General features: G+C 35.2%; 1 protein-coding gene across 5 annotated transcripts; it reads left to right on the top strand.

The window, feature by feature from the left end:
• Positions 1–10387: 10387 nt before the first annotated feature.
• LOC131050166 (protein EIN6 ENHANCER) lies at positions 10388–24676 on the top strand. 5 transcript variants are annotated; one of them, XM_057984350.2, is made up of 5 exons: positions 10388–10553; positions 10660–10766; positions 19383–19715; positions 20899–20966; positions 24247–24676. In XM_057984350.2, the coding sequence occupies exons 3-5, from the start codon at positions 19514–19516 to the stop codon at positions 24460–24462; spliced, it is 486 nt and encodes a 161-aa protein (XP_057840333.2). In that variant the 5' UTR covers positions 10388–10553; positions 10660–10766; positions 19383–19513; the 3' UTR covers positions 24463–24676. The 5 variants fall into 5 exon arrangements, with proteins under 5 accessions (XP_057840333.2, XP_057840334.2, XP_057840331.2 ...); XM_057984351.2 differs by having other exon boundaries at positions 19378–19715; XM_057984348.2 differs by having other exon boundaries at positions 10392–10553; positions 19487–19715.
• Positions 24677–25585: the final 909 nt, after the last annotated feature.

The following is a 25585-nucleotide window of genomic DNA, read 5'->3' as shown; positions in this document are numbered from 1 at the left end:
CTACTCAAGAAATAAAATTAAAACCCTAAGAACTGACAGTGGGGGGGAGTATACTTCAGAATTATTTAAAGATTTTTGTAAAAATTCAGGGATTAAGAGGGAGTTAACAATACCTTATAATCCTCAACAAAATGGGGTAGCTGGGAGGAAAAATAGGACTATTGTAGAAGCTGCCAAAGCCATGATCCTTGATCAAAATCTAAATATCAAACTTTGGGCAGAAGCAACTAGCACTGCGGTATATATACAAAATAGATGTCCTCGCTCCCACCTTGAAGATAAAACTCCTAGGGAAGTCTTCACCAAAATAAAGTCAGATATCAGCCACCTTAGGATATTTGGGTGTCCTATCTATATACATGTACCTAAAGAGAAAAGACTAAAACTAGAACCTTCTGGAAAAAGGGGAATATTTGTAGGATATAGTGAAACATCCAAGGCCTATAGAATTTAGATACAAGGTCAAAGAAATATTGAACTTAGTAGGGATGTAATCTTTGAAGAAGACTTAGCCTTCAAATGAGCCCAAAGTACAATAGAACCTGAAATCTACATCCCTACTCCTAACATAGAAGAAGATCCTCCTCCTGAGCTTCAGAGGGAGAATCCTGAGGAGACTATAGGTGAAACTCAAAACCCACCTAGAGAAAAACTCAAGAAAAGACCACTATGGGCCACCAAGACTGTAACAAAAGCTCAAAACTTTGCTGCTCCTTCAGGAACCTTCAGGGAAAGTAAAAGGCCTAATAAATTCACTAGCTATGTTGCCCTTATGAATGATCTCTCTAAAGTTGAACCAAACAATGTATCAGATGCACTTGAACATCGAGTATGGAAGGATGCAATGTCTAAAGAGTATCAATCCATTATGAAGAATGATGTTTGGGAGATTGTTCCTAGGCCAACTAAGAAATCTGTTGTTTCATCTAAATGGCTTTTCAAGATCAAACATGCTGTAGATGGCAGTATTGAAAAACACAAGGCCAAATTTGTAGCCAGAGGGTTCTCACAAAGGGAAGGAATAGATTATGAAGAAACATTTGCACCTGTTGCTAGATATAGATCGGTAAGAGCTGTACTAGTCATTGCAGCAGCAAAGGGATGGAAGGTACACCAGATGGATGTTAAGACAACATTTTTAAATGGTGAGATCTTAGAAGAAGTCTACCTAGAGCAACCTAAAGGGTTTGAAATTCACAATGCAGAGTCTCATGTATGTAGACTTAAGAAATCTCTCTATGGGCTCAAACAAGCTCCTAGGACCTGGTATGAAAGAATTGATACCTATCTCTAAAAACTAGATTTCACTAAAAATGATGAAGATCCTAATCTCTACTACAAAAGAAATAAAGGTGATATGCTAATATTGATTTTATATGTTGATGACCTATTAATCACATGAGATGATCACCTTATAGATCAATGCAAGAAAGATCTATCCACAGAATTTGATATGAAGGACTTGGGACTACTTCATTACTTCCTAGGGTTAGAAGTATGGCAGAATTCCAATAATATTGTACTAAACTAAGGAAAGTACACCTTGGACATTTTGACGAGATTCAGAATGCTAAAATGTAGGCCCATGACCTCTCCTATGGAAACCAACTTACATAAACTTAAAGAAGCAGCAGCAGAATCACAGTCCACTGATCCTACTCAGTACAGGCAGATGGTTGGGTCCCTAATGTATCTATTAAATACAAGGCCAGATATCTATTATGTTGTTAATTCTCTAAGTCATTTTATGTGTGAACCTAAGGAGATACACCTAGTGGCAGTAAAACATATTATGAGATACTTACAAGGTACCCTAAACCTTGGTCTTAAATATGAGAAAGTTGATATAGATCTACACGGATTTACAGATTTAGATTGGGTTGGTAGCGTGATTGATAGAAAAAGAACTTCAGGGTGTTGTTTCAGTTTAGGTTCAGCCATGATATCTTGGATCAACAGAAAGCAGTTTTCTATAGCTCAAAGTTCCACCGAGGCCAAATATATTGTAGCTTCTATGGCTGCTCGAGAGGCAGTATGGCTTAGGAAGTTGCTTGTGGGATTGTTTGGAGAACCTATGAAACCTACTATTATTCATTGTGACAATCAGAGTTGCATAAAACTTTCAGTAAATCCAGTATTCCATGACAGGTCCAAACATATTGAGATCCCATACCACTATGTACGAGATATGGTTGACAGGAATGTAATTCAATTAGAATATGTTTGTACAGGAGATCAAACTGCAGACATTCTGACCAAACCTCTTTCCAGAGTGAAGATTGATCACTTCAGAAAAGGTTTAGGTATGATAGAAAGGTAATCCGCTTTGTAAATAAGATGTTTAATGTGTAAACTTCTTTTGTCATGTTGGGACATTTTGGGTTTCACCCCCTATGTTCATATCTAAGAGGTGACAATCTCTCAGATTATGAACACTTGTATTCAGACATCATAAGGTGACGATCCTATGATTCTCTAAACTAGTTATCATGTTGGATCTCTGGTATGTCATGGATGTGCCAAGATGGTGTTGTGATAAAACATTTGTATAAAATGTTTGTGCACATATCACAACTTGGATAAGATGAGAATTTAACCATCCTCATATGTTTATCCTTAGTATTGCGTGTTTAGGCAATACTGATATCACATGTTCAGGTGATATCTTGTCATAATGAAATGATGAATCTTTTATATCACGTGGTTAGGTAATACTCTATGTCACATACTTACAGTGATGTTTTATATTTGTATCTTGTGTCCTGATGGTACTTCATATCATATGTATGGATGATATATATTCTTGGAGACTGACATTATTCTGGTTATGAAAGAGAAATGTGATGTAGGTTACTTTATCTATCTTCCAAAGCTAAGAGGGAGTGTTAATGCATTAGTAGCTTCTGCAAGATAAGACTTCTCTAACCCGTTAATCTCCTTTATTCTGTTATGGTTTATTCATCTATGCTATTAGATTATCTGATTTATGCTTTCCGAATTGAATATGCTTATCAAATTGTAACATTGATCATGATTATGATATTGGCATTGGATAAAGATAGATTAGATCGACGACTTGCTTAACATAGTTAAGCGTCGATCTAAATGCTATCGGGCTAATAACCCGATAGCATATTAATGTCGATTCATTTATGAATCGACATTAATATGCTATCAGGGTATTAACCCGATAGCATATGTAATGCTATTTGTTATCGGGTTTAGTTCATATCGATAAACATTTATAATCGGGCCATTAACAAAGCATCATAACTAACACTGTTTCAACCGAGTGTTTAAGTATTAAATGTTAGTTACCAAACATAACCGAAATCAGGATGTGCAATATGGAAAGACACCGATCAATAGGTGCCTTGATCGGTCATGTCTAAAAGACATGATCGGTCAAGACATCTATTGACCGGTCTTCTAAAACATATAAAGCCCGACATGAATCATTTGGAGAAGACATATAAAATATTAATGATCTCTCTCCTTCAGCCTGCAACAAAACAATCAAATTATTAGATAATATAATCATATAAAATTCTCACATATATAATTTGTTCTTTTATTGTAATTGAATAAAACTTTACATTTTTTACCTTTAATTCAATGATTTGCTAACTTCTATTTGGAGATGTTGCTCCAACAAGCACGGTGTTATTTTTAACCTTTCATAGCAAAGTGTGTATTTCCAAAACCTTTGAAAAATAAGTCTGGTCAACAAAGTAAATCATGATTTGGTCAACTAAATTTAAAGTCGATAGGGGAAAGCTTTCCCTCTTTGTTTTGCATAAAATGAAGATGAGGCTCTTTTTCCTTTGCACTGAAAATGAAGTCGATCCTTTTAAACAACAAAGGAAGGTGAAATTTGTTTTAACCTTGCTGAAAGTAAACTTGCTTGTTCTTTTTAGAGCCCAAAAAATGAAGTGTTTTCCTTAACTTGCAAGAAAGTAAATGTGATTTTCGTTGTTCTTTTTACCTTGCAATAAAGAAAAGATGAAGTTTATTTTAAACACCAAAAAGAAGTTTGCAATTCATTTTAAGCATCCAAATGAAATGATGAGGTTTATTTTAAATTCTGCAAAAAAAAGAAAGAGAGAATGAGTTCTTTTTAACTAACTTCTTTTGAAAGAAAGCAAAATAAAGAACTTCTAAACCAACTCTTATCGCTCCTACATAAAAAGATTAAAACCTGCATGAAAAATCCGTTAGCAATCAAATTTTGATGTGGGATTATACAAGCCTAAAAGGATCTTCCCTCAGTTAGAAATTTTTGCTTCTCTGTTACATCTATGCACTAAACTATTGCACCTATGTGCTACAGAAATGAACAGAAGCGCTACCGAATGATCCCTATGCGTTGGACTGATTACTAGATGCGCTAGCCTATTTTTCTAATGCATTGTGATTTTACAGTTGACAGTCAGAGTATTATGTGCTAACCTAATTGCCCAATGCGCTAATTATAGAGTCTAATGCGCTAAATAGTAAACGGGATGAGCTAGAAGAAGGTTTCTAAGCACTAAAAGAAAACTCCAAAGCACTAACTCAACTTTTTCACGTACCTGCAATATCACTCTTGCATTAAAAATTATATGTTTTATGGGGTTCGAGCCCCATGCTGAGCGCCATAAAATGTGTGCGGGAAAAGTGGTGCAAAGAAACGGAAAATCTGGTTTCAAAAAGGTCCACACACAAATGGGACTCATGGTGCAAGTTATGAAGCTATATTGAATAGCTCAACTCCCCAAGGGACGTTCCATTGTTCTCTATCTCACAGGATCCCTCAAGTCAATGCCTTTGCTCTCAGATCACTGAGCAAAGTGACTTCAAGAATGAAAACTCCAAGAATGAGGAATGTTTGATCAACTTAATATGAATGCATTCCTAGTTATGCATGATGTTAAATATAATATGATTTAAACTAGCATGGAATATGATGATAAAATAAAAGATTAGTAAAATCTATCCTAACATGATATACTAATCTAACATGAGAGTGCTCTGATAATGGAAATGCTTCTCAAAATGCTTATTGAGATGATTTCTATTCAAAGAGAGGCTAAATGCTTGATTTTAAAATGATTATAGATTAGATGCATGAAACTTGGATATACTTAGCAAAACGTCTATAAGTTTGATACTAAAGACTTGGATTATGAAATGAAGAATGGGAGCTCTATTTATAGGAAAAATAGGGCAATGGATGGTCAAGATTGGGTAATCTTAACAAGGGCCAGGATTGAAAGTTATCAATCCATGTTTACAATTCTCACCAATGAAATGGTGACAACTGTCAACAAAAGATTGCTTGAGAGGAGATGTAAGAAGCATTAAATGCTTGAGAAGACATGAAGGTTACCTTAGGAGGTAATGGTTAAGGTTAGGTTAGGGTTATCCATTAGATAAAGCTTTTACCCAAAGGATAAACTCTTGTGCAAGGGTTAAAGGGATAACTATGTTCAAACTAATGAATGCTTGATGAGACCCTTGGGTTCGATGAAGGTTGAGTTAGAGAGAAAGTCTCTAATCATGTAAGAAGGTTGAGTTAACCATTAATGGTTAGGAAGACTTTAGAGGTTAACTTGTTGAAGACATAAAGCCTTTAATGGTTTTCAAAGACTTTGAGGGTTTGAGAAGTGACTTCCCTTTGCTTAGGGATGTGACAATATTTAGGAGATGGATTAGGATACTTTAGAAGTGATTATAAGAATCTAGAAGGGGTTTAGAGAGGTAAGTGGGAGATGTAGGAAAATGCAAGTGGATGGAGGGGGATTTTAATTAAAATAAATTATTTTATTTCAACAAAAATAGATACAACTTGCATAAATACAAGTGGGGGATTTAAATAAATAAATTAGATTTATTTACTTGCAAGGATCAATTTAATTAAATATAAATTTAATTAAAAGGGGAGAAAGACAAAATTAATTAAATAAAGTGATTTATTTAATTAAAGGTTATGAAAGGCTTAGGTGAATTTAATTAAATAAATTAAGCAATTCATTTAATTAAATAGATGAATGTGAAGAATTTAATTAAATAGAGGAACGAGGTTTAAATGAATATTAAATATTCATTTAGGAAAGTGGTCATTTTTATACGTCTACACAACTAACTAAAAAAGATGTGATGCAAATTTTAAACCCAAAGATTGTTTTGAAAAACACCCCTCTTTGGCGATCTTACAATGAACAAGTTAACATTTAAGTTGTGGAGTCTTCGACAAGTGTTGTGATTGCACAAACATTAGCAAAACTCAATCAAACAACATACGTTAGTAGGTTAGCAACAAACTGGCAAAAATTTAAATTAAAAAAAATGACAAAATAAAAACACAAAGTATTCCTGCCATTTCTTAGAGCAATTCAACTATTTCTAAGAGCAAACCCGCATTCCCCCTACTTCACTAGTGAAATAAAATTGATTGTGAAATTAATTTGTCGAGCACATAAAAACCTGAAACATAAAATCCGAAAAAGTTATACCTGCCATAGGACACTGAGAATGCGTTCCTGCCATTCTTTTTGTCAAACCTATTGTTTCTATTAGCAAACCCATTGTTTCTAGAAATTGAAATTAAGATGAAACAAACTTTCGTCAAGGCATAAATCTACCCGTATTTTTGCATTTTTGCTTGCAAGTGTAAAAAATCTGCAATAAAACACACTAAAACAACAAAAAATGTGAGATTGGACCTGTGAAGTGAGTCCCATCAGGCATGCCATAAATGTATGCATAAATTGTGAGTGCAAGACGACAAAGATTAAAATGCTAAACTAAACATCTAAACAAGCACAAAAATCGACCACACTCATGATAAAGATGCTAAAAAGGAATTTCAAAAGTAAATGGAAACACAAATAAATCACAAACTCTCTCGAAACCCTTGATTTGATTGTCTTCTGGTTTGATGTGTGCTCATCATGTTGCAGATGCTTGATTTCATTCCATAATGGTTGATACTAGATGAGGATTATGCTAAAATGTTGAAATGTAAAATGAATGCTAAAATGCTAATGGATGCAAATGATGAGTGAGTAATTCGACATTACGATGGTACGAAAGCATGAAAGTGGATGGATTGTGAAGGAAAATGAGGGGATTAAATAGCCCAGGTTGGGATGAGGAGACATGGACATGAGACACTTGTCTCTAAGAAGGGCAAGTGCCATGGATAAAAATGATATGTGTCCTTGAGAATAACAAATGTCATGGGGAGGAATAATTGAGGACATATGCCTATTTGAGAGAAAGACACCCAAACAAGAAGGTTCTATTCTAAAATGAAGATATTCCCAAATATTAAGATATTTGAGATATTTTCCCAAATTCTAGGAAATGTCTCCAAAGTTTAGGAAATTCAAGCTATTTTGGGAATGTGCACACATATGGGGAGAGAAAGAGGATAAGGTTGACTAAAACCTATGGTTAGCTAGGTGGGTAAGGTTTAGAGGGAGGGTTAGACGATGGTTAAAATTAGGCTATATGTGGGGGAAATAGAATTAATAAATTTAATTAATTAATTCCATGAGAGAATCAGAAGGAAAGGACAAAATGGATTAAATAACCAAATTATGCATTTGATTTATTTAATAAAATAAAGGATCAAATTTAAGTAATTAAATGATTTATATTTATCAAATAATTAATTAAAAGAGGATTGTAGCATAATTAAGAAAATTAACTAGTTAGAAGAAAGGAACACTAATTAATTATATAATATGCAGTTATTATATTAAAAGGGTTCGAAATAGGCTAAATTCGATTAATTAATTTAATCAAATTTAGGTGTCTACAATCCCTAAACTTTTAATTTATGAGAATATAATTTATATGAATTATTATTTTCATCTTATCACTTTTATGATGACAATTTTTACGTCGAAGGCGTTCCCTTATTTGAAGTGAATGACCTTCGGTTTCAAATTAGCGCTTGATAAACTCTTAAGGGTACTACAAGACCATTCCATCAATCATCGTCATTCATTTTTCAACTTGTCCAAATATTTCTCACTGGATCACACTTATTGAATGCACCATTGTCGTCTATCTCATCTCCAGGTGAGCGGCTCATAGGTACTGTTGATTCATCTTTCAAATTAATTCACACATTTAATGCAAATTTCTGCTTGTAGCTATCAACTGCCCACTTAACTTTCAAAGCTATTGGATTTATCGATCGGACCAATGGCAAGATTGATTTGTAACAGTATCAATGAATTTTTTAGGCATAATGGACACAGGGCGATGAGGAGCATCCCTCATAAGTAGCAGTACTAATATTTTCCACTATAACTTTCAACTCATGAAGACAAGCATGCGAATTCGATAGGTAAGAATCGGGCGGTGTAGCACTAACATGTTCGATTTTTCAATAAAATCCATTGGAATGGTCCTCCAAGATCATAAGGCCCCCATGTTTTCCACTCTATTCGAGCCAGGACATGTTTGATCATGCTCAAGATACCTTGAAAAGGTAGTTTCAATATACCACACAATAACAATACAAAAAAGATGCCTAGCATCTCATGTTCCAACACAACAAGATTCACAAACTTTTATCTTCTGATTAACGTGAAATTGTAGGGATGCTTGAATCGATGATAGTCTTTGCAGAGATCATAGAGTAAGATTGTGATGATCAATCGTATAAATATGCAATTAGATTTATATTTGTCTTGCACATGGAAGGGCAATTTTCAGCAAATTCAACATGTATTGAATGATACCATTAACCACAAGTACAAACATATGCGAATGCATGATAAGGTCTACAACTTGAGGACGACTTGTCTACAACGATTGCCAACCATGTTCAATACACGCTCCAATAGATTTTCACCTTCTTCTCTAAGAAACTTCCTAGGGGTAAACTCCTCGACATTCACAAATACGTGAGCATCCTTTGTGGCCAGTAGTTGATACCCACCCAACAATGCTCCTTCCACAGTTCTCTTAAACACAACACATGACTCTTTCACTTCTACTTATTATGTTTAACTTAATCATGTCTAATCACCTTCCACTAGCGATACTATTCCACTCTCCCGCTACTCTGCCAATGTGATTCTAACACCACCTAATGCCTTTGGACATGAAATAGTTAAATGCATGCCAAAATAAGTGTGATAGTGTTTTTATGTACATGAAATAATGTTGTCATTATAGACTTCTCTTGCCATAATAAAAAAATCAAATCAAATGTATAATCTAAAAGTTTAATAATTTTAGAGAACAAGAAATTATACTTTGGTATGCAATGGGTATGCTGAAGAGGTGTGGAGGGTAAATTAGGAAAAAAATTGGTCTATTTTGTACATACATTGTACAATTGGTACATCATTTAATACCTCTCTTTTTCTTCTCATATCTCTATCTCCCTATATATATCTCTCCACCTCTTTCTATTTATCTCCATTATCCTATTGTACTTGATCTTCATCTATATCCCTCTATCTCTAAACATGTCTTCCTTTCTAAATACACCCCTCTATCTCACTCTATTTCTATCTCGTTATCACTTCATCTCTCTCTCTATATCTCTCCCTTTTTCTACCCCTCTCTCTACATCACTTCCTATCTCTATTTTTATCTTTTAATCTCTCCCTATATATATATATTCATTTCTTCCATTTCTATCTATCCCTCTGTCCTCTCTCTCTTTATCTCTCCCTCTCATCCTCCCTCTCTATCTCTATTTTCTAACCCCCTCTCTCTTGCTCTTTACCCCTCCATCTCTCTCTATCTCTCCCTCTTTATCCTCTCTAATTGTTGCAAACATAATGTTGAGTCTGTTGGTGATGGACCCTTATTATCTCTTCTTACCATACATCTCTCCCTCTCCCTACCCTATATATATCTCTACAATTGTCTCTTATTTTCTATATAAATCCATGTCTTTCCCTTTATCTCGATCTTATTATCTCTCGATCTCTCTACCCTTACATATTATCTTTATCTTATCTTTTTATATCTTCCTCTCTATATATTTATCTCTTTCATCTCTATCAATCCCCATCTCCTCTCTATCCCCTTCTCTCCACATCCCTATTCTCCATCTCCATCTCCATCTTCATCTTCATCTCTATCCCTATCTTCCTCTCTATCTCCTTACCCCGAGGTCTCTCTCATTGAACTCGTGTATTGCACAAATTGATGCAATAAACAAACCAGTTTTCTCTCTAATCAACCTTGCATACCTATTCGGCGTACCTATTGCACACCAAGATGCAATTGCTAGTTTAGATAATAGTAAATTGTGAAACCCACCCCAGATAATAGAAACCCTTAGTCTCAATATATCGCTGGTGCCTTTAAACAACCAAGAAAATTTTTTAAATTTAAAAAAAACAAAAAAGTAGTAGTGGAAAATAGTAAATCGATACCGTCAGTTACCGGCCATAACGATGGACTATGTGCAAAATAGTAGCGCAGTCGGTCTTAAAGCTCGCCACTCTTTCTCTTTTTGAATCTGGCAGTGTGCATAACCAGTTTTGCCTCCGAGCAATCACACTAAAGTTGCATAGAATAAGGATGTTATGCAGGTGAAAGCAGTAAGTAGATGCTGCTCTGTAGTCGTTTAAAATATCAAGCTGATGCAAGTAATTAGTTGAGTTTGTTAAACTATTATTTGGGTTCTTCCTTCTGCAGGAGGAGAACTCCGTGTGTGTGAATGGTTCTTAGCAGCAGCTGCAGGAGAGAGTAAATATATCTAACTTTTGGATATCAATACTCATACGATGGCTCACATTTATCAGGTATGCATGCTACGGAATGATAGGGTTTATTTCAATGTGTTCCTCTTTTCGGAAGAAGGCATGGATTGTGGGTTGAATTTTTCTTATTAGAAAAATGGAAACTATTGCTAAGGTAACACACGGAAGCATGGAAGCGTGGAGGGTTTCATCTTTAGATGTCTAAATTGGAATGCCACAGTTTTGCGTTGATAATTTTGAATTATTTTTGGGGATTGTGTAATTGCCCTTTTTCATATCAAGGCAGTCAGGCGACCGTGGTTGTCTTGGGACAATTTTATTTAAAGGTCAGACTGCTATGCTTCTAAACAAATTGGGTTTTTGATTCCAGGGTGAATTCAGTTTAAGGTCAAACTCCTTCCCGTTTAAACAATTCGGGGTTTTAATTCTTTTGGGAGTTTGATTGTATGTCTTTTGGTAAGGAATCCCGTCACGACACAATGGATGGCTCTGATGGTATTAACGTTTCTTGTGATGTGGCACCAACTTTAGTTTGTGTTGAAGATTATCCAGATTGCGTTTGTTATGGTTTTGAACTCGTCCAACAAGACTATTATGATAATAATAATTCCTCATATGATAGGCATGAAGTTTGGAGGATGCTGAAGATGATATTGGTTTATATGTCATAGTTTTATTAGCTCATTGGACTACCATTACGGTATTAATGTCCCACCTGATTTTGCGAATTTTGGGCAATCCTTCAAGATGATGTCAGTTGTACAGGTCATGGTTTTTCCTACTGCCTTCCCTGTTTCGAAATGTGGAATGATTTTTTTCATTGGATGGTGACAGGTATTGATTTTTTAAGGTTTCTGGTGTGCGACGGAAGATGTTCTGTAGAAATCAACTTGAGAACTTTAAAGTAGTTAGTAAAGCCTGTTTCTAAGTAAAAATGAAAAACACGGTTATTTCAGATTATCGAGACGATGCTTCCCAACATTTGATCCGCTTACAACTTCTTCTGATTTTATGCTTGCAAGAGTTTTTTAAACAAATTTTTGTCATGTGGAGTCTGTTCCTCAACTTGTATTGATTGTATGCTCATTAATCATTATATTGTTCTTTCCAAAGCTTTATTTTGTCGATTTTTTCACCATTTATTTTCTTTGTATTGTACATTTATTGAGTCTACAAACTTTAAAACATGAATACTTGAATTTTTCTTGGCCACCATACGGAAATGGAATTTGATCTTAGAGGAAAAGCCTCATTCAAATTAGATTCTTCTTGGAAACGATCAAAGATGAACTGGTATATAAAATAATATCAAAAATCATTACTCAACACATAAAGCATTTCCTACCCAAGCTAATATCTCAAGAGTAATCATTGTTCTAGGAAGACAAATCGCGGACAACATCATTGCAGTACAAGAAGATCCAAACTTCTATGCTACAAAAAAATCAGGGAAGACACATTATCCTAATGAAAATGAACACATCTAAAGCTTTTGACAAATGCAATTAGCAACTTATTGAGCAGGCAATGCAGAAATTTGGCTTCATTAGTCGATCAGCAAGTGGATTAGTAGCTTGTAAAGTCTGCCATGTTCACTGTAAGCATGAAACAGAACAGCCATTTCACTCTACAAGAGGATTTGACAAGTTGACCCTCTAAGCCTGTTCCATTTTATTTTAACGAGTGACACTTTGTGCAACATGATATGAACAGCCTAAAGCAATAGCAATTATGTGGAATACTAGCAAAAGAGGGAGGGATAGGCTTCACCAATTCTCACTTTGCAGATGACACTTGTATATTCAACATTCCTGTTAGCTGAAATTAAACCAATGGTGAAAATCCTGAACATCTATCAAGAAGAAGCCTTGATCCCATTGAGCTAATTCAACTGAGTCGAACTTCGTTTTCTTGAATGTTGATTTGTTCAGGAGTAAAGTAATCCACAAGCAAAAACTTTTCAAAGAAGCTTCCCATATACATATGGATTCCCCTGCATGTATAAAGTAGAACACAATCGTGGACCAAGGCAATCAATTAACTTCAGAGGAAAATGATGCAATGGACATAGAGATGGCTCAACTTTTCTAGAAGAATTCAAAAGCTTAAACATTGTTCCAATTTATTTTCTCACATACTCCCTATACCTACGATGTGTTGATGCTCCAATCTGTTCCTTGTATTTCAAAAAGATGCGTTGATAAAAACTTTTAGACCTGGGGTATAAAGTTAGGTTAAAATGATTATCTAGTACATTATAAGTAAATCACAGATAGGTCAGGAAAATTGACAAGAACAGGTACAACTCTTCTGCACTTCAAGTTCTGCAAGGACAATTAAATTGAAATATTACAGTACTTACTGCAAACAAAAGCTAACCCTTAAGACATGGATTGAATCCTATTTTACTTTGTCACTTGCTATTTTTTGTGTTAATTTTTGTGATCTTGCAGGCAGAGATCTGTTAAGTACATTAAAATTGAGTATATAGGCATATAAAGAAATAACTTGAGAAATATGGACTTGTCCAATGGTTTTTATACCCATAATTTCTAAGTTGACCTATGGATCATATAAATTTTGAATGTGAGATATATAAATTGATAAAAAGTTTGATCATATAATGCTCCCTTGTTGATCGACAAATATTGAATCGGTTGGCAGTTTGATAAGATTGAGTTTTGATTAAGTCCTTTGCAGGAGTTAGGAATAGGTCTTTTTTTAGTGTGACGACTCAGTCTTCTTGTTGAAGCAGCTTAGTTGGCTAGTTAGGTAGTCACAATTTAAAATAATGGTCGCTGCAATTGTATTAGTTCCACAGGTGTTTGTACTTGTAGTTATCATCAATGAAATGAGGAAATGTTGAGTCATTGAATTGCCATTAATTGTGGGGGTTATTTGTTTGTTATAAAATCATCAAATGGGGGATTAATTTCCCTGACTTTAGGATTGCATATGTTGGAGGATATAGGTAACAGTGGAAACGAAAAGAAGGCATTGTCGAGCTCACAAATCAAAAACCTTCATTTTGAAAGTGATGCAGCAGCAACACTTTGACTCCTGGGACAAAAGCCCGCAAGTGCTAAAGTAAGTTTTGAGAACAAAAACCTTCAACAAAAGAAAGTATTGCATGACAATAGTGGGATAGAGAAGGGTGCAGAGATTTATGTGCATTCATTTGACTTTCCTAGTGAATTCAAGGATCTGCAAGTAGCGGATCTTTCTCCAAGGCGATCTTTTGGCTGGTGGACTACCCCCAACCGTGGTCAGCAGTAGGAATGCATGCTTCATTAGCGCCTTTTGGCAAGTGTTGTTCAAGTTGATAGGGACATAATTATCACCTAGCTCCAGTTATCACCCCTAGATGAATGGGGCAAACAAAGATAGTAAACGAATGGGTTCAGGGGTACTCGAGGAGTTTTGTGATTGAACATGGGTGGGATTAGTGCTACAATACTACCTGCCACATGTCCATTGGGATGTCCCCTTTCATGGCATTGTATGGATGTGATGCACAAACTTTTTTAGAGTCGATACCTCCAAAGGTATGTGCCCCTGTAATAAGAGACTTCATTGAGTAGGGCAGGCAAGTTTCAATTGGTTTACACGTTATGTTGATAGGCATTAGACTAGGAGACGTTGGAGGTAGGAGACGTGATTTACCTTCGGTTGTAGCTCTACAGGCAGTCTACTTTAAAAAATAATGGGGCCAAAAAACTTAAACCTTGCTTCTACAGTCCCTATACAACTGTATTATGTGTTTGTGTGGTGGCTTGTGAATTGGAGCTACCATCTTATAGAAGAATTTCACAAAGTTTTTCATTAATCATGTCTAAAGAAATAGTGGGATAGCAGGCCACACCTTTAGCTGAGCTTCACTGGTAGTTGATGAAGGAAAGTTGTTGTTAGTATCAGAGCAGATGCTTGGTACTCAAGAGAAGTAGTTGCAAAGTTGTGTATGGACTAAATTGTTTAATGTAGTGGAAAGGTTTGCCTTGGGAAGTTGCCACTTGGGAGTTTGCCAATATCCTAGATCGCCTTGCTTTGTATTGCTGGAGGGCAAGCAAATTTGTGGAAGGAAGACTTCTAATGTTCCCTTTTGAGTAACAAACACTAAACTGGTTGGTAGTTTGATAGGATTGAATTTTGACTGAAGTCCTTGCCAGTAGTGCAAAGGAGCAGGCCTTACTACATGGCTTAGTTGGCTAGTTAAGTAGTTGCAATTTAAAATAATGGTTGCTGTAATTGTATTAATCCCATAGCTGTTTGCACTTGTATTTATCATCAACAAAATGAAAAAGTGTTTAGTTAGTTAACTGCCAGAAATTGTGGGGGGTTATTTGTCAGTTAGAAACCACCAAATGTGGGATTGATTTCTGTTATCACAAAAGCTCGCACCTTTGCTGAGCTATCAACTTAGCAACCTTGTGAAACATGGAAACAACCCCGAAGTGTGGGACCTTGCGCAAGGGGTTGAATCTCCGGAGAAGGCCGGTTTCCTTCTCAATCCAGGTGTAGGTGTTGAACCAACTCAACACTTCAAAACTAACTCCTAGGCCTATCCTAACAAATTGCAGAGGTAAAGGGAAGAGAGAATTGCTTGAAATCAAAGGAGGTGATGCACCAAGATAAGAGATTGTTCCTCTCCCCACCCGAAATGGCACAAGGAATCAATTGAAATACCCAAGAGATGCACAAACTTCAATTGCATGAGTGACCCAAACGCATGTATGGAGGTTAGAATTTGCTAAGTGTCAAGAGGGGAGAAGGATTCACACAAATCACACTCAGAAAAACAAGTTAACACAGCATATATGGAGAGAAGAGCCACAAAACATACACCTATGATCAAGGTAAGGAAACATACACAACATGCATAAGTTGAAGGAAGGCACAATGTAATTTCAATTCATTCAAAGGCCAAAGGCCAAACTTACAGTTGCAGAAATGCAAAAATAATTACAAGTCTTCAAGAGAAGAGAAAGAGCATAGGAAAGCTCAAGGCAGCAGGGATAGAACCCTTTACAATGAGGCTTAACAACCTTTATATAGAAAAAAGGTTACAAGAATGATCATGAGCCCTGTATGTCAGTCTGGGAGTGCAGGGAAGTGCATGCACTTGACTTCTATACATGCAAGCGACCTAGCCATACCCACAAAAGGCAACCCTGAGAAGAGTGGATTGACTGACCTTCCAAAGTCAGAGTATGCAGACATGACATAAGTCACTACAACAAGCATGGCCCTGTACCTCTCCTAATGGAAATCTTGCCAAAAACATTAAATGCACCCTTGTGGCTCCACAAAAGAAGGTGCATAACTCACCAAAGTTGTCGGAGCATTTAAAGCTTTTAGTGTCGATCATGCCATCCGGAAGTGTCGCCAGTCGGAAAGAAGTCCGGGGACATCGGACACTCGGGTTCTCGAAGTGGGGAAGGCAAGGAAAGAACTTCGGAACCTCGGGGTTCCGGAAAGGAAGAAGGGAAGCAAAGGAAGAGAACTTCGGAACTTTGGGGTTCCGAAGTTCCAGAGAAAGGAAGGAAGAAAGGCTAGGAGGGAACTTCGGAACCTGGGGGTTCCGGAGTTCCAGAGAAGGCAAGGGAAAGGAACATTGGAACCTCGGGGTTCCGGAGTTACGGGGAACTGAGAAGGAGGCAAGGAAAAAGCGGAACTGAGCAAAGGAACTTTGGAACCTTGGGGTTCCGAAGTTCCGGAGAATGAAAGGTGAGAGAAGGAACTTTGGAACCTCAGGGTTCGGGAGTTTCAGAGAAGGAGAACAAGAGAAGGCAAAGGGAAAGAACCTCAGAACCTCGGGGTTCCGGGAAAGGAAGAAAAGGCCAAGGGAGAAACTTCCTCTGGACAAGGCAACACTTCACACTTAATGATTCTTCTGCTTTTTCCTTGATCAACTAGGACAATGCTGGTCCATGGATCGTATCTCTGATCGGTTCTTACTGATGGACCAAGGGTGTCTTAAAATGACAACAATTTCCATGAGTTTAGGGTCACATAACGTCGGAGTAAAAGTAGAAATGAAAAGGAAAGAGAAGGCATTATTGAAATCAGAAATTGAAGACGTTCATTTTGAAAGTGATGTAGCTACAGCGGTTGAGTGCTTGTGACAAAAACTAGCACGTGCTTTTGCAACAAATTGAGGATGAAAACCTTTAAGAACAAACAAGTATTGCATGGCCATAGTAGGTTACTGTCAGAACAAGGTGTGGAAATTATAGGCATTTGACTTTTAGTTAGCATATTCATAGATTCTAGAAGCTTCAAGGAGTCAAACGAATGTGCTAGGTATGCACAATAAGTAGTCAAAATTAGCTGTTTTATCTATTGTGTGTATTTATTAAAAGGACAAAACAAGGAAATCATAAAATATTTTTGGTTTTGATTGTTAGAATCCTTTGTAGTTCTATTTTTTGTGTTTGATTCTGGGTTGTTTCATTGGCATCAGAGTTGTGATCTTGCTAACCTGTGAAATAGTAAAAAATGGGGAAAAAGCAAAATAAAACAATCAAATACAAGAAAACCAAACTGTTTAGACATCTGTTTTGCATGTCAGAAACTGATAGAGAAGTCAGATATCAACTAAGGGAACAGAGGAACTAGAAGATGTCAAATGAGAATAAAGATTGGGAATTTTTTAATGTAATGAAAATCTTAAAGGATGGGCAGCTGCAACTCACTGAACACTTAATTCAAATTTCAGAGTATGCACGGTGAGGAAACTAATTATGTCACTACACTCCCAGGTAATGGTGCACGAGGGGTGTCAACTAGGACATCTTATCGAAGTTAGTTATAGGTATAAGATCACCTAGGGTCATGTTTTTATTAGAAAGAAGCTTTGTCATAGGATGAGGATTTGGATGCTCATGTAGAATATGGAGCAAAGAGTGTAGAATTTCGTGTAGATATTTCCTTAATGAGTTTTTAACATTTTTACAATGAATTCAAAAACTAGAACTAGGAAAGTGAGTAAAATCTTTATGAATAGGTTTCATAAAGACTTGCAAAGCAGGTTGGGAAAACTCGCTATCCTCTTGTTTTATGGATCCAACAAAACTTTTCCTTGCACATTACAGTGGACCTGGCCCGTGATAGCACCCGATGTCCTACACTTCCATGTAGGGTCTTTCCTACAGCTCATTTGTGTTGAACTTGACATTGTTGATTTTAAACTTGACATTGTTTATTTTAACATAGAAAAAAAATTAGTAAGGATTTGGGAAAAAAAAGTCATGCAGTGACAAACATTTATAAAAGCACATAGAATACAAATACAATAGAAAAATGCTAGGAGATGAAGGAAGGGAAAAATAGGGCAGCATTGCCCTTAGGTTTTCAAATTTTGTAATTAAAAAATTAAAAAAAAATAGGTACATACTAGTTTGAATCTTTGAAGGTGCATTAAAATCTCCTTCCAATCCCTTCCCTTATTGTGTCTTGTCACAGGAATGCTAAAGACATATCATGTTGGGTGAAAAAATGAAAATCGTAAGAGTTTTTTAGCATTTCATTGCTAGCTGAGTTTGCACTAAGAACTCGTGAATCAACATTAAAAACTTGGCTAAAACTTGCTGAATACTGGTTTGACTTGGCCCCAATTCTATGCCGTAAGCAGAAATACTTGTGAGTCACAAAGTCAGCCAAGTAGTCGATAAGTTTTCAGCCTATGGTTTTAATTATAAATAAATACATACTCCCACAAACAAGTAGAATACCACAAGGATAGTAAAAGTGGCTGGAAATCAATCCAGTGTAAGTAAAAACCACTGTTTTAAATAGTATCTAAAAATTGGAGAAATGCATTTGTTCTAGTCAGAGGATTTTGAAGAGAGGGTAAGAAGCACGAAATCTGTGTTTTTATTAAATCTTTGTTTGACGTCAAACATGCACCCAATGCTTTACACAAGGAAATGCATGACAAAATTTACAGGAATGATTTTAAGTGCAGGGAATCTGGTGTTAATTGTATGCAAGGCCAAGTTGTTCCAGGATTGTCATGTTTATCGTTTTGTCTGACAATTTGGTTTGCATTGGAATTGATGATCAATTTATTAGTGAGATGAAAATAGATTTGTTGTGTGGGGTCAATATGGCAGAGTTGAGGTTTGTATGTTATTATCTTCAGATTATAAATCTGCAATCGGATCAAATAATCTTCATTTCACTGGCTAATCATCAAATTTTGTGTAGAAGTCCAAATTAGATAAGTGTAAGATCACTGCGACAATGCTTTGATAGCAGGGAATAAAAATTTCTCATTGTGAATGCTACTTGTTAAAGATAGTCACCTCTTGCTTATTGCTTGATGATACTACAAATCCTCTTGTTTCCAATCTCAGTTTTCCCAATTCATCGTAGAAAAGCTGGAGCACACCAATTTCATTGTTTCTCTGCACTTAGATCTCTTCTAGATCTTCTAGAGTTTCATATTTTGACGTGTATTATAGTTGAGTGACATCTTCCAGCCAGTCTTGTACAATTTTATCTTATGGTAACTTCTTGTTATTTTTATATTGTGAGATTCAGTTTCATTTGTTATCTGGCAATGTTTTGATAAAGATTGTCTTGAATATGAGATAGCATTATATGCCTCAGTCTTTGATTTTCTCTAATGCAAACTTCTTTTTAATCTGAAAAGCATAGTTGTTACAATTAGTTGAGGCTGTATCGTATCAAGAGAACTATGAGGCATAGAGAGATCAGGGAGAGACCTTGAATGTAGTTGCAAGTTATTGTCTTGTGTGCAGAAAGGCAGTTCACCCTACTCTAAGGAGATGGTTGCAGCACCTTTTTCTGTTGGGATAGAGCAAGAACTCTTAGAAGCTGATATCTTATTGCCTTCCATTCTACCATTTAAGCAGCTACAGATGTCAGAGAAGTATCCAAAGGGGCATTCAAGGGGAAGACATTGGAAGCATTTAAAGCAAATACTTCAGGCCGAAAACTATCATCTATATCCTGCAGATGAACCAAATTGTAAGCTTTATATAGTTGTAGTTATTATGAGTATTTTGTTACATGTGATGTGAATTATATACCCCAGGTCTGTGCTTATATGGATCGGAATATATCCACAGTTCAGTGCTTTTTTACATTTTTTATTTTAAACTGCCTTGGTAAATTTATTGAATTTTGGTTTACATTGTCTCCAGATGGCTACTCTCTAATTTAGTGCTTTCGAAAAATGCTATTTCCTTTGTAACGTAAGTTGGTGTTTAGAGGAGAGGGGTTTTGGAACCTTGTACAACGAATGATTTTCACTTTTTTTATGGTATTAATGTTGTTTTCCTTTTTCAATTAAAGATCACAACATAGGATTCTTGATTTCTATGTATGTTCACTACCTACATTTTGTCATTTTTTTGTAAATCTTTTTAATGCTCGAGTTCGGTATGATATATTATTTTATTGGTGATGGACTGTCAATGGTCAATGTTTTTGTTTGCTTTTTAAATTTTAACTTACATTGGTTTTAAACTTTTAGGTGCAAGCTCTTGCTGTTTTGATGATATTTCTAGCAATTTTAATTTTATAAGCTATTTTAATTTTTTGGCCGGTGGCATAATGACAGTGGGCCATAAATTCTAAGCTTGAATTATATATCAATAAATCGGCCTATTTTTATTTTTCAAAAGCTTGTTTAGCTTTTGGTGGCTGGTTATAATATACTTGGAATGAAAACAAAAATGTGATGACTTAGGTTGATCTTTCATGTTCTACTGGTGGCTGTTGTGTCGTGTGTAGGCAACCTCATTTTCTTTTATGAATCTCAGATTGATTGACCTTTGATTCTTTAAAAATTTTAATCGGGATGTTTTCTTACCTTGAGCTATTTGTAATATGCTATGGAATTTGAATATCTATGAAACACTTACAATATAGTAGAGCCTTATGTTATGCATGAGCAATTTGCTTGCATGTTCTCAAATTTCTTTCAAGTCGATTTTTCTGAAGACGACAGCAATAAGCAAGGCAGCATATGGGAAAGGTGCAATGAATATTAAAGAAACACACTGCATTCTCCCAGAGCCTTATACAATGCTTTTTATGCTGAATATTTTCAAAGGTTCCAACACCAGGCAATGCTGTCTTTGGGATGGATGCAATAAATCAGGACAATTTCATTTCTTAATTGTACATTATCCTTTTGTGTTTGCAGATTTAAATGTTGAATCTCCACCTTCCATGTACTCTGCAAAGAAGTACTGTGATATTACAGGGTTTGTGGTGCGTATCTTGCCCATTTGGACTTACTCCTAATGTTTGCGAAAATGAATTAACCGCTCTCTTGGATATATATAAATGTTATCTTCATCATTTAGTGTTAGTTACTTTCATTAGGTATCCATTTACATGTCAAAATATTAATATTTACAATAAACATAATATTTTCTAAATAAGTATCACATAAAATTTATGTCTCACATGTATGTAGTAAATAACATAATTCCACAGCAAAATTAAAATTTTAAGTAATAATTGATTGATATTTTCAGATAGATGTATTTAAGATATTTATAATCATAATTCTGCATAAGAGTTTGGTAAGGACTGTCCTATTAAAATTATCTCTTTGTTAAGCTTTTATGATCACTTGAAGTGAGGGTCATGAGATTTGATTCCTCGTGGCTGGATGATTTTATTATGTAATATCCCCTCCTCTCTACAGTTATTTCCTTAAGGAAGGATAATAAAAGGGAGAAAATAAATATTATATAAAAATGAATTTATAAAGTTTAGCTTTAATAACAAGTCAAAAGACATGAATGAAGAGTTTGTCTATTAAAGAAAAAATGGTATGTAGAAAGATCAACTAAGTTACGGGTTCGGGAGCGGGTTCGCCGATGCGAACCTGGTTCGGGTTCGGGTTCGTGGGTTGGGTTCGTCCATATATATATATATATGAAAATTTTAAAAAAAATATACAAAATTACAAATCTAAATACATTAAATAGTATGCTACTTCATCATTGATGCCATTTCAATTGATAGTTTAGAAATAACTCATATACTCAATCAATGTTTTATTTTTGGTCCAATTCTACAATTCTATAAATTTGACCATTGTCTGTCACTTGCAGGTAGTGATTAAGTGATATGCAAAAATTTAAAGAAATATACAAAATTACAAATCTAAATACATTTAATAGTATGCTACTTCATCATTGATCAATGCCAAATGCCATTTCAATTGATAGTTCAGAAATAACTCATATACTGGATCATTGTTTTATTTTTGATCCAATTATACAATTCCATAAATTTGACCATTGTCTGTCACTTGCAGGTAGTGTTTAAGTGATTGGTATACTGTAGAGACTATAACTTCCCAGAAATATGACATCCCTAAAATGATTTCCCAGAAATATGACATCCCTAAAATGATTTTCAGATCAGATGAGTGCATCTTCAACCATTATGTGTACGATTTCCCTTTTTTATAAGTCTTAGAGTGAGAAGTTGACAATGGTTTGGGATAGTTTTATCAACCGCATTACTAATTCAGTAATCTAATCCCTAGATTCCTGCTTAAGAGGATAGTAGTGATCCTGCAGCTTAAAGCACTCTTGTGCTGGTAATATTTGTAGCAAATTATAAATTACAAAATCAGGAAGAGAAAAGTTGTCCCTTGTTTTATATGCATGGTTCAGACACTAGGCAGTTTCTAGAGCTCTCGTGGATTCAGTAATGGCTTTTCTGATCTTTGGAGATCATTATGTGATCTGACAAGCACGTTCCATTGCCATTGCCTTATTAAAAATCTTGACACTCCTGATATCTGGTTCGCCCAGGTCTGCGCCTGGGTTCACTCGGGTCCGGCCAGGGTTCTCTCTTTGGGCGAACCCAGAGAGAACCCACAGTCCAAAGCGTGAACCCTGGCCGGACCCCACGTGGACCCGGACCTGCGCGGACCCAGAAGGGGACATGAATTGGGAAGACATTATAAAATATTTTTCCCCGTGGAAAATCAAGTGTGGTTCAGCAACTTGAGGATAAAACACCTCAAGGTTTAGAAAGAACAAAACCCCCTTAATTTCCATCACTAAGTTAGTGGATGGCGAACCCAGAGAGAACCCACAGTCCAAAGCGTGAACCCTGGCCGGACCCGAGCAAACCCAATGCGGACCCAGTTCGCATTTGGAGGCCAAAACCGGCGAACCCGGTAACTGAGAAGATCAATCAAGGAGAAGGGGACATGAATTGGGAAGACATTATAAAATATTGTTCCCTGTGGAAAATATTGTTCCCTGTGGAAAATCAAGTGTGGTTCAGCAACTTGAGGATAAAACACCTCAAGGTTTAGAATTAAATGACAAAACCCCCTTAATTTCCATCACTAAGTTAGTGGATGGAAACGCCTGATTCAGCAGACTAAGACATAAATAAAGAAATCACTGTAGATCGGAGGAAGATTTGCAGCAGAGATAAGAGGATAAGTTCTATATTTTTGGAAATACATTCTAAGCATTAAATTTGAATTATGTAATAAACTGTTAAGTTACAATCTGTAGTTTAATTTCGTACTTATATTTAATTGTGCTACTGTTATTGTGTGTTAGGCTTTTTTATATTAAAAAAAAAATCAAGGGAAATTTACAAGGAGACGTTACATATTATGACAACTTTAATAATTTAATTGCATTCAAAGAGTTTGGATCTTAGCTTTGTTATCCAATAACTTTTCTAATAAATTCTAATGAATAATTTGATGAAAAGGGCGAAATTTCGACTATGATCTGTTTTATCGTAATTGCAAAATCTGTCCCGCACATGATGCATCATTGTATTATTAAATATCATTCAACAAAACCTATTTGAGTTATATTATAAATATAGTTTGATAGTTTTCAGTTACAGTGGAAAGTGATGTCATACCAAATATATGGTTGTGATTTGTTGTAATGTTTTTTTTAAATATCCTTTCTATCATGCAGGCACCATATACAGATCCTAGAACCAAACTTCGTTATGCCAATATTGATGTTTTCAAGCGTATACGATACCTTTCCCATGATAATATTCAAGGGTATTTGGGTCTTAGAAACGCTGCTGTTGTACTGAAATAGTTGTAAGTTTATCCATACAGTGCAATGGTGATTCTTCTTTGTAAAAGTCCTTAATAAATGCCACCGTACAGTGAAATCTAATAAATATTTGGCTTAGACATTACCTTCTGAAGTTTCAAGGTAAATGCACTGGTTTTTTTTTCGAGGTTTAGGAAATCATTATTAGATGATTGAACTGTGAGATAGGAAATGGCATGTGCAGAAGTTGCCTTTTTGTTATGTTTCTTGATTTAACTCTCTTCTATGCATGAATGAAATCCATGGTATATTCACTTAGGCAGTTTTGTCTTGCAACGTGGTCGAAAATATTTATATCTACCATTAATTTGAGTTCATTAGCTAGAAGAATTTGGCAAAGGCATTATTTTTGAATAAATTTATTTTGATCAAGTCGTAAAGGAATTGATTTGCAGTACACTAAAGTTACAATCTTCTTGCAGAAAAATGTTTCACAATTTAGATTTTTCATGGAAGACGTAATAATCTTATTCAAGAAAAATGAGATACAAGCATCGCATTCATGCTTCGGTATCTGTATGTTAATTGTCTTTCGACAAAGGTCAAAAAACAAGCTGTTTGTTGGATGGGAAGACCAAGGAGATTCCAACTCGAGAGAAATGATGCTCAGGCTGAAATGCGAAGTTGAAGGGTTATGATTTTCAAAAGCAAGCTTGACAAATATAGAAAGAAAAGATGCGAAAATCCTGAGATGTACTTTATCTTGATTCATGTTCATTGCTCTGCACATAAACAATTTAAAGAGATCTCAACATCAAATTTGATGGATAGAGGAATTGAGACTTATTTCGGAATTCTCTTAAACACAATTGTATGCATTATTGAAGGCCAATCTATCTGCAGGGTTTTGCATATTTGATGTTTTTGCCACTTTAAAGTGGCAAAAGCATGATTTGAGCTTGAAGTGAGATTCTAACTTCCAGAAAAACGATGCTTTTGCCACTTTTGCCCATGTATAGAGGAAACCCAAATTAAAGTGGAAATCTATCTATGCATGTGAGTGAGTTTGCCACTTTAATTTGGGTCTTTCTGAATTGGAAGGGTGGCAATATCGATCTCTGCATTTGCTTGAACTTCTCATAACAATTTGAGAAATTCAGCGACTGACTTAGAATGCTATTTTTGTATGCCAAGGTCGCTCAATGTTTCTTGTGGTGAAGTTTTGGGAGTCCCATTTGTAGACGATTGTCTGAAGTTTTATCAGGCAGCTTGGTTTCATAATTGTTTTTTTCCAAATAATAGCTTTTATATATGTTCATAATGAATAAAAAAACTATTTTTTCATAGAATAGTAAAAATAATAAAAAAATACATTTATTCAAAATGATATTCATATAGATAAACAAAATAATTATTAAAAAAAACTCATTTAACTTTTTAAAACTTGTCATGGTTTTAATTAATGTTGAGAGGCATTCTCAATAGAGCAAGAGGTGGAGTGTAATGACATGAGTGTGTTATTAAAAATTTATTCAGTTTAAAATTGACAACTATTTATATGTCAAAATAATAAATTTATTTATAAACGTACTATTCTTAAAATAAATGCCACATAAAGACAAAGATATGCAATCATCAAAATTATACGTTTTAGATAGATGTATAGATATATAAAAAAAATGTACATTTCATAATTATTAGTAGAGAATAGTAAATTTAGTTAATATATTTTATACATTTTAAAATATAATTTAAAGTATAATAAATAATTTTATGGTAAATAAGATAACTCCAATTGATACTTTGTATTTCTTTAGATAG

The sequence above is a fragment of the Cryptomeria japonica genome, chromosome 2 (genome assembly GCF_030272615.1).
Source record: "Cryptomeria japonica chromosome 2, Sugi_1.0, whole genome shotgun sequence".
Taxonomy (NCBI): domain Eukaryota; kingdom Viridiplantae; phylum Streptophyta; class Pinopsida; order Cupressales; family Cupressaceae; genus Cryptomeria; species Cryptomeria japonica.
Note: the sequence above shows the minus strand (reverse complement) of the source record. Positions and strands in the feature narration are given on the sequence as shown.

What these genes read in the sequence shown, in the direction of transcription:
- LOC131050166 (XM_057984348.2), top strand. An exon ending in TCCTGCAGATGAACCAAATT is followed by an intron (nt 19,716 to 20,898) that starts GTAAGCTTTATA and finishes TTGTGTTTGCAG; the next exon opens with ATTTAAATGTTGAATCTCCA. An exon ending in GTGATATTACAGGGTTTGTG is followed by an intron (nt 20,967 to 24,246) that starts GTGCGTATCTTG and finishes ATCTTCTTGCAG; the next exon opens with AAAAATGTTTCACAATTTAG.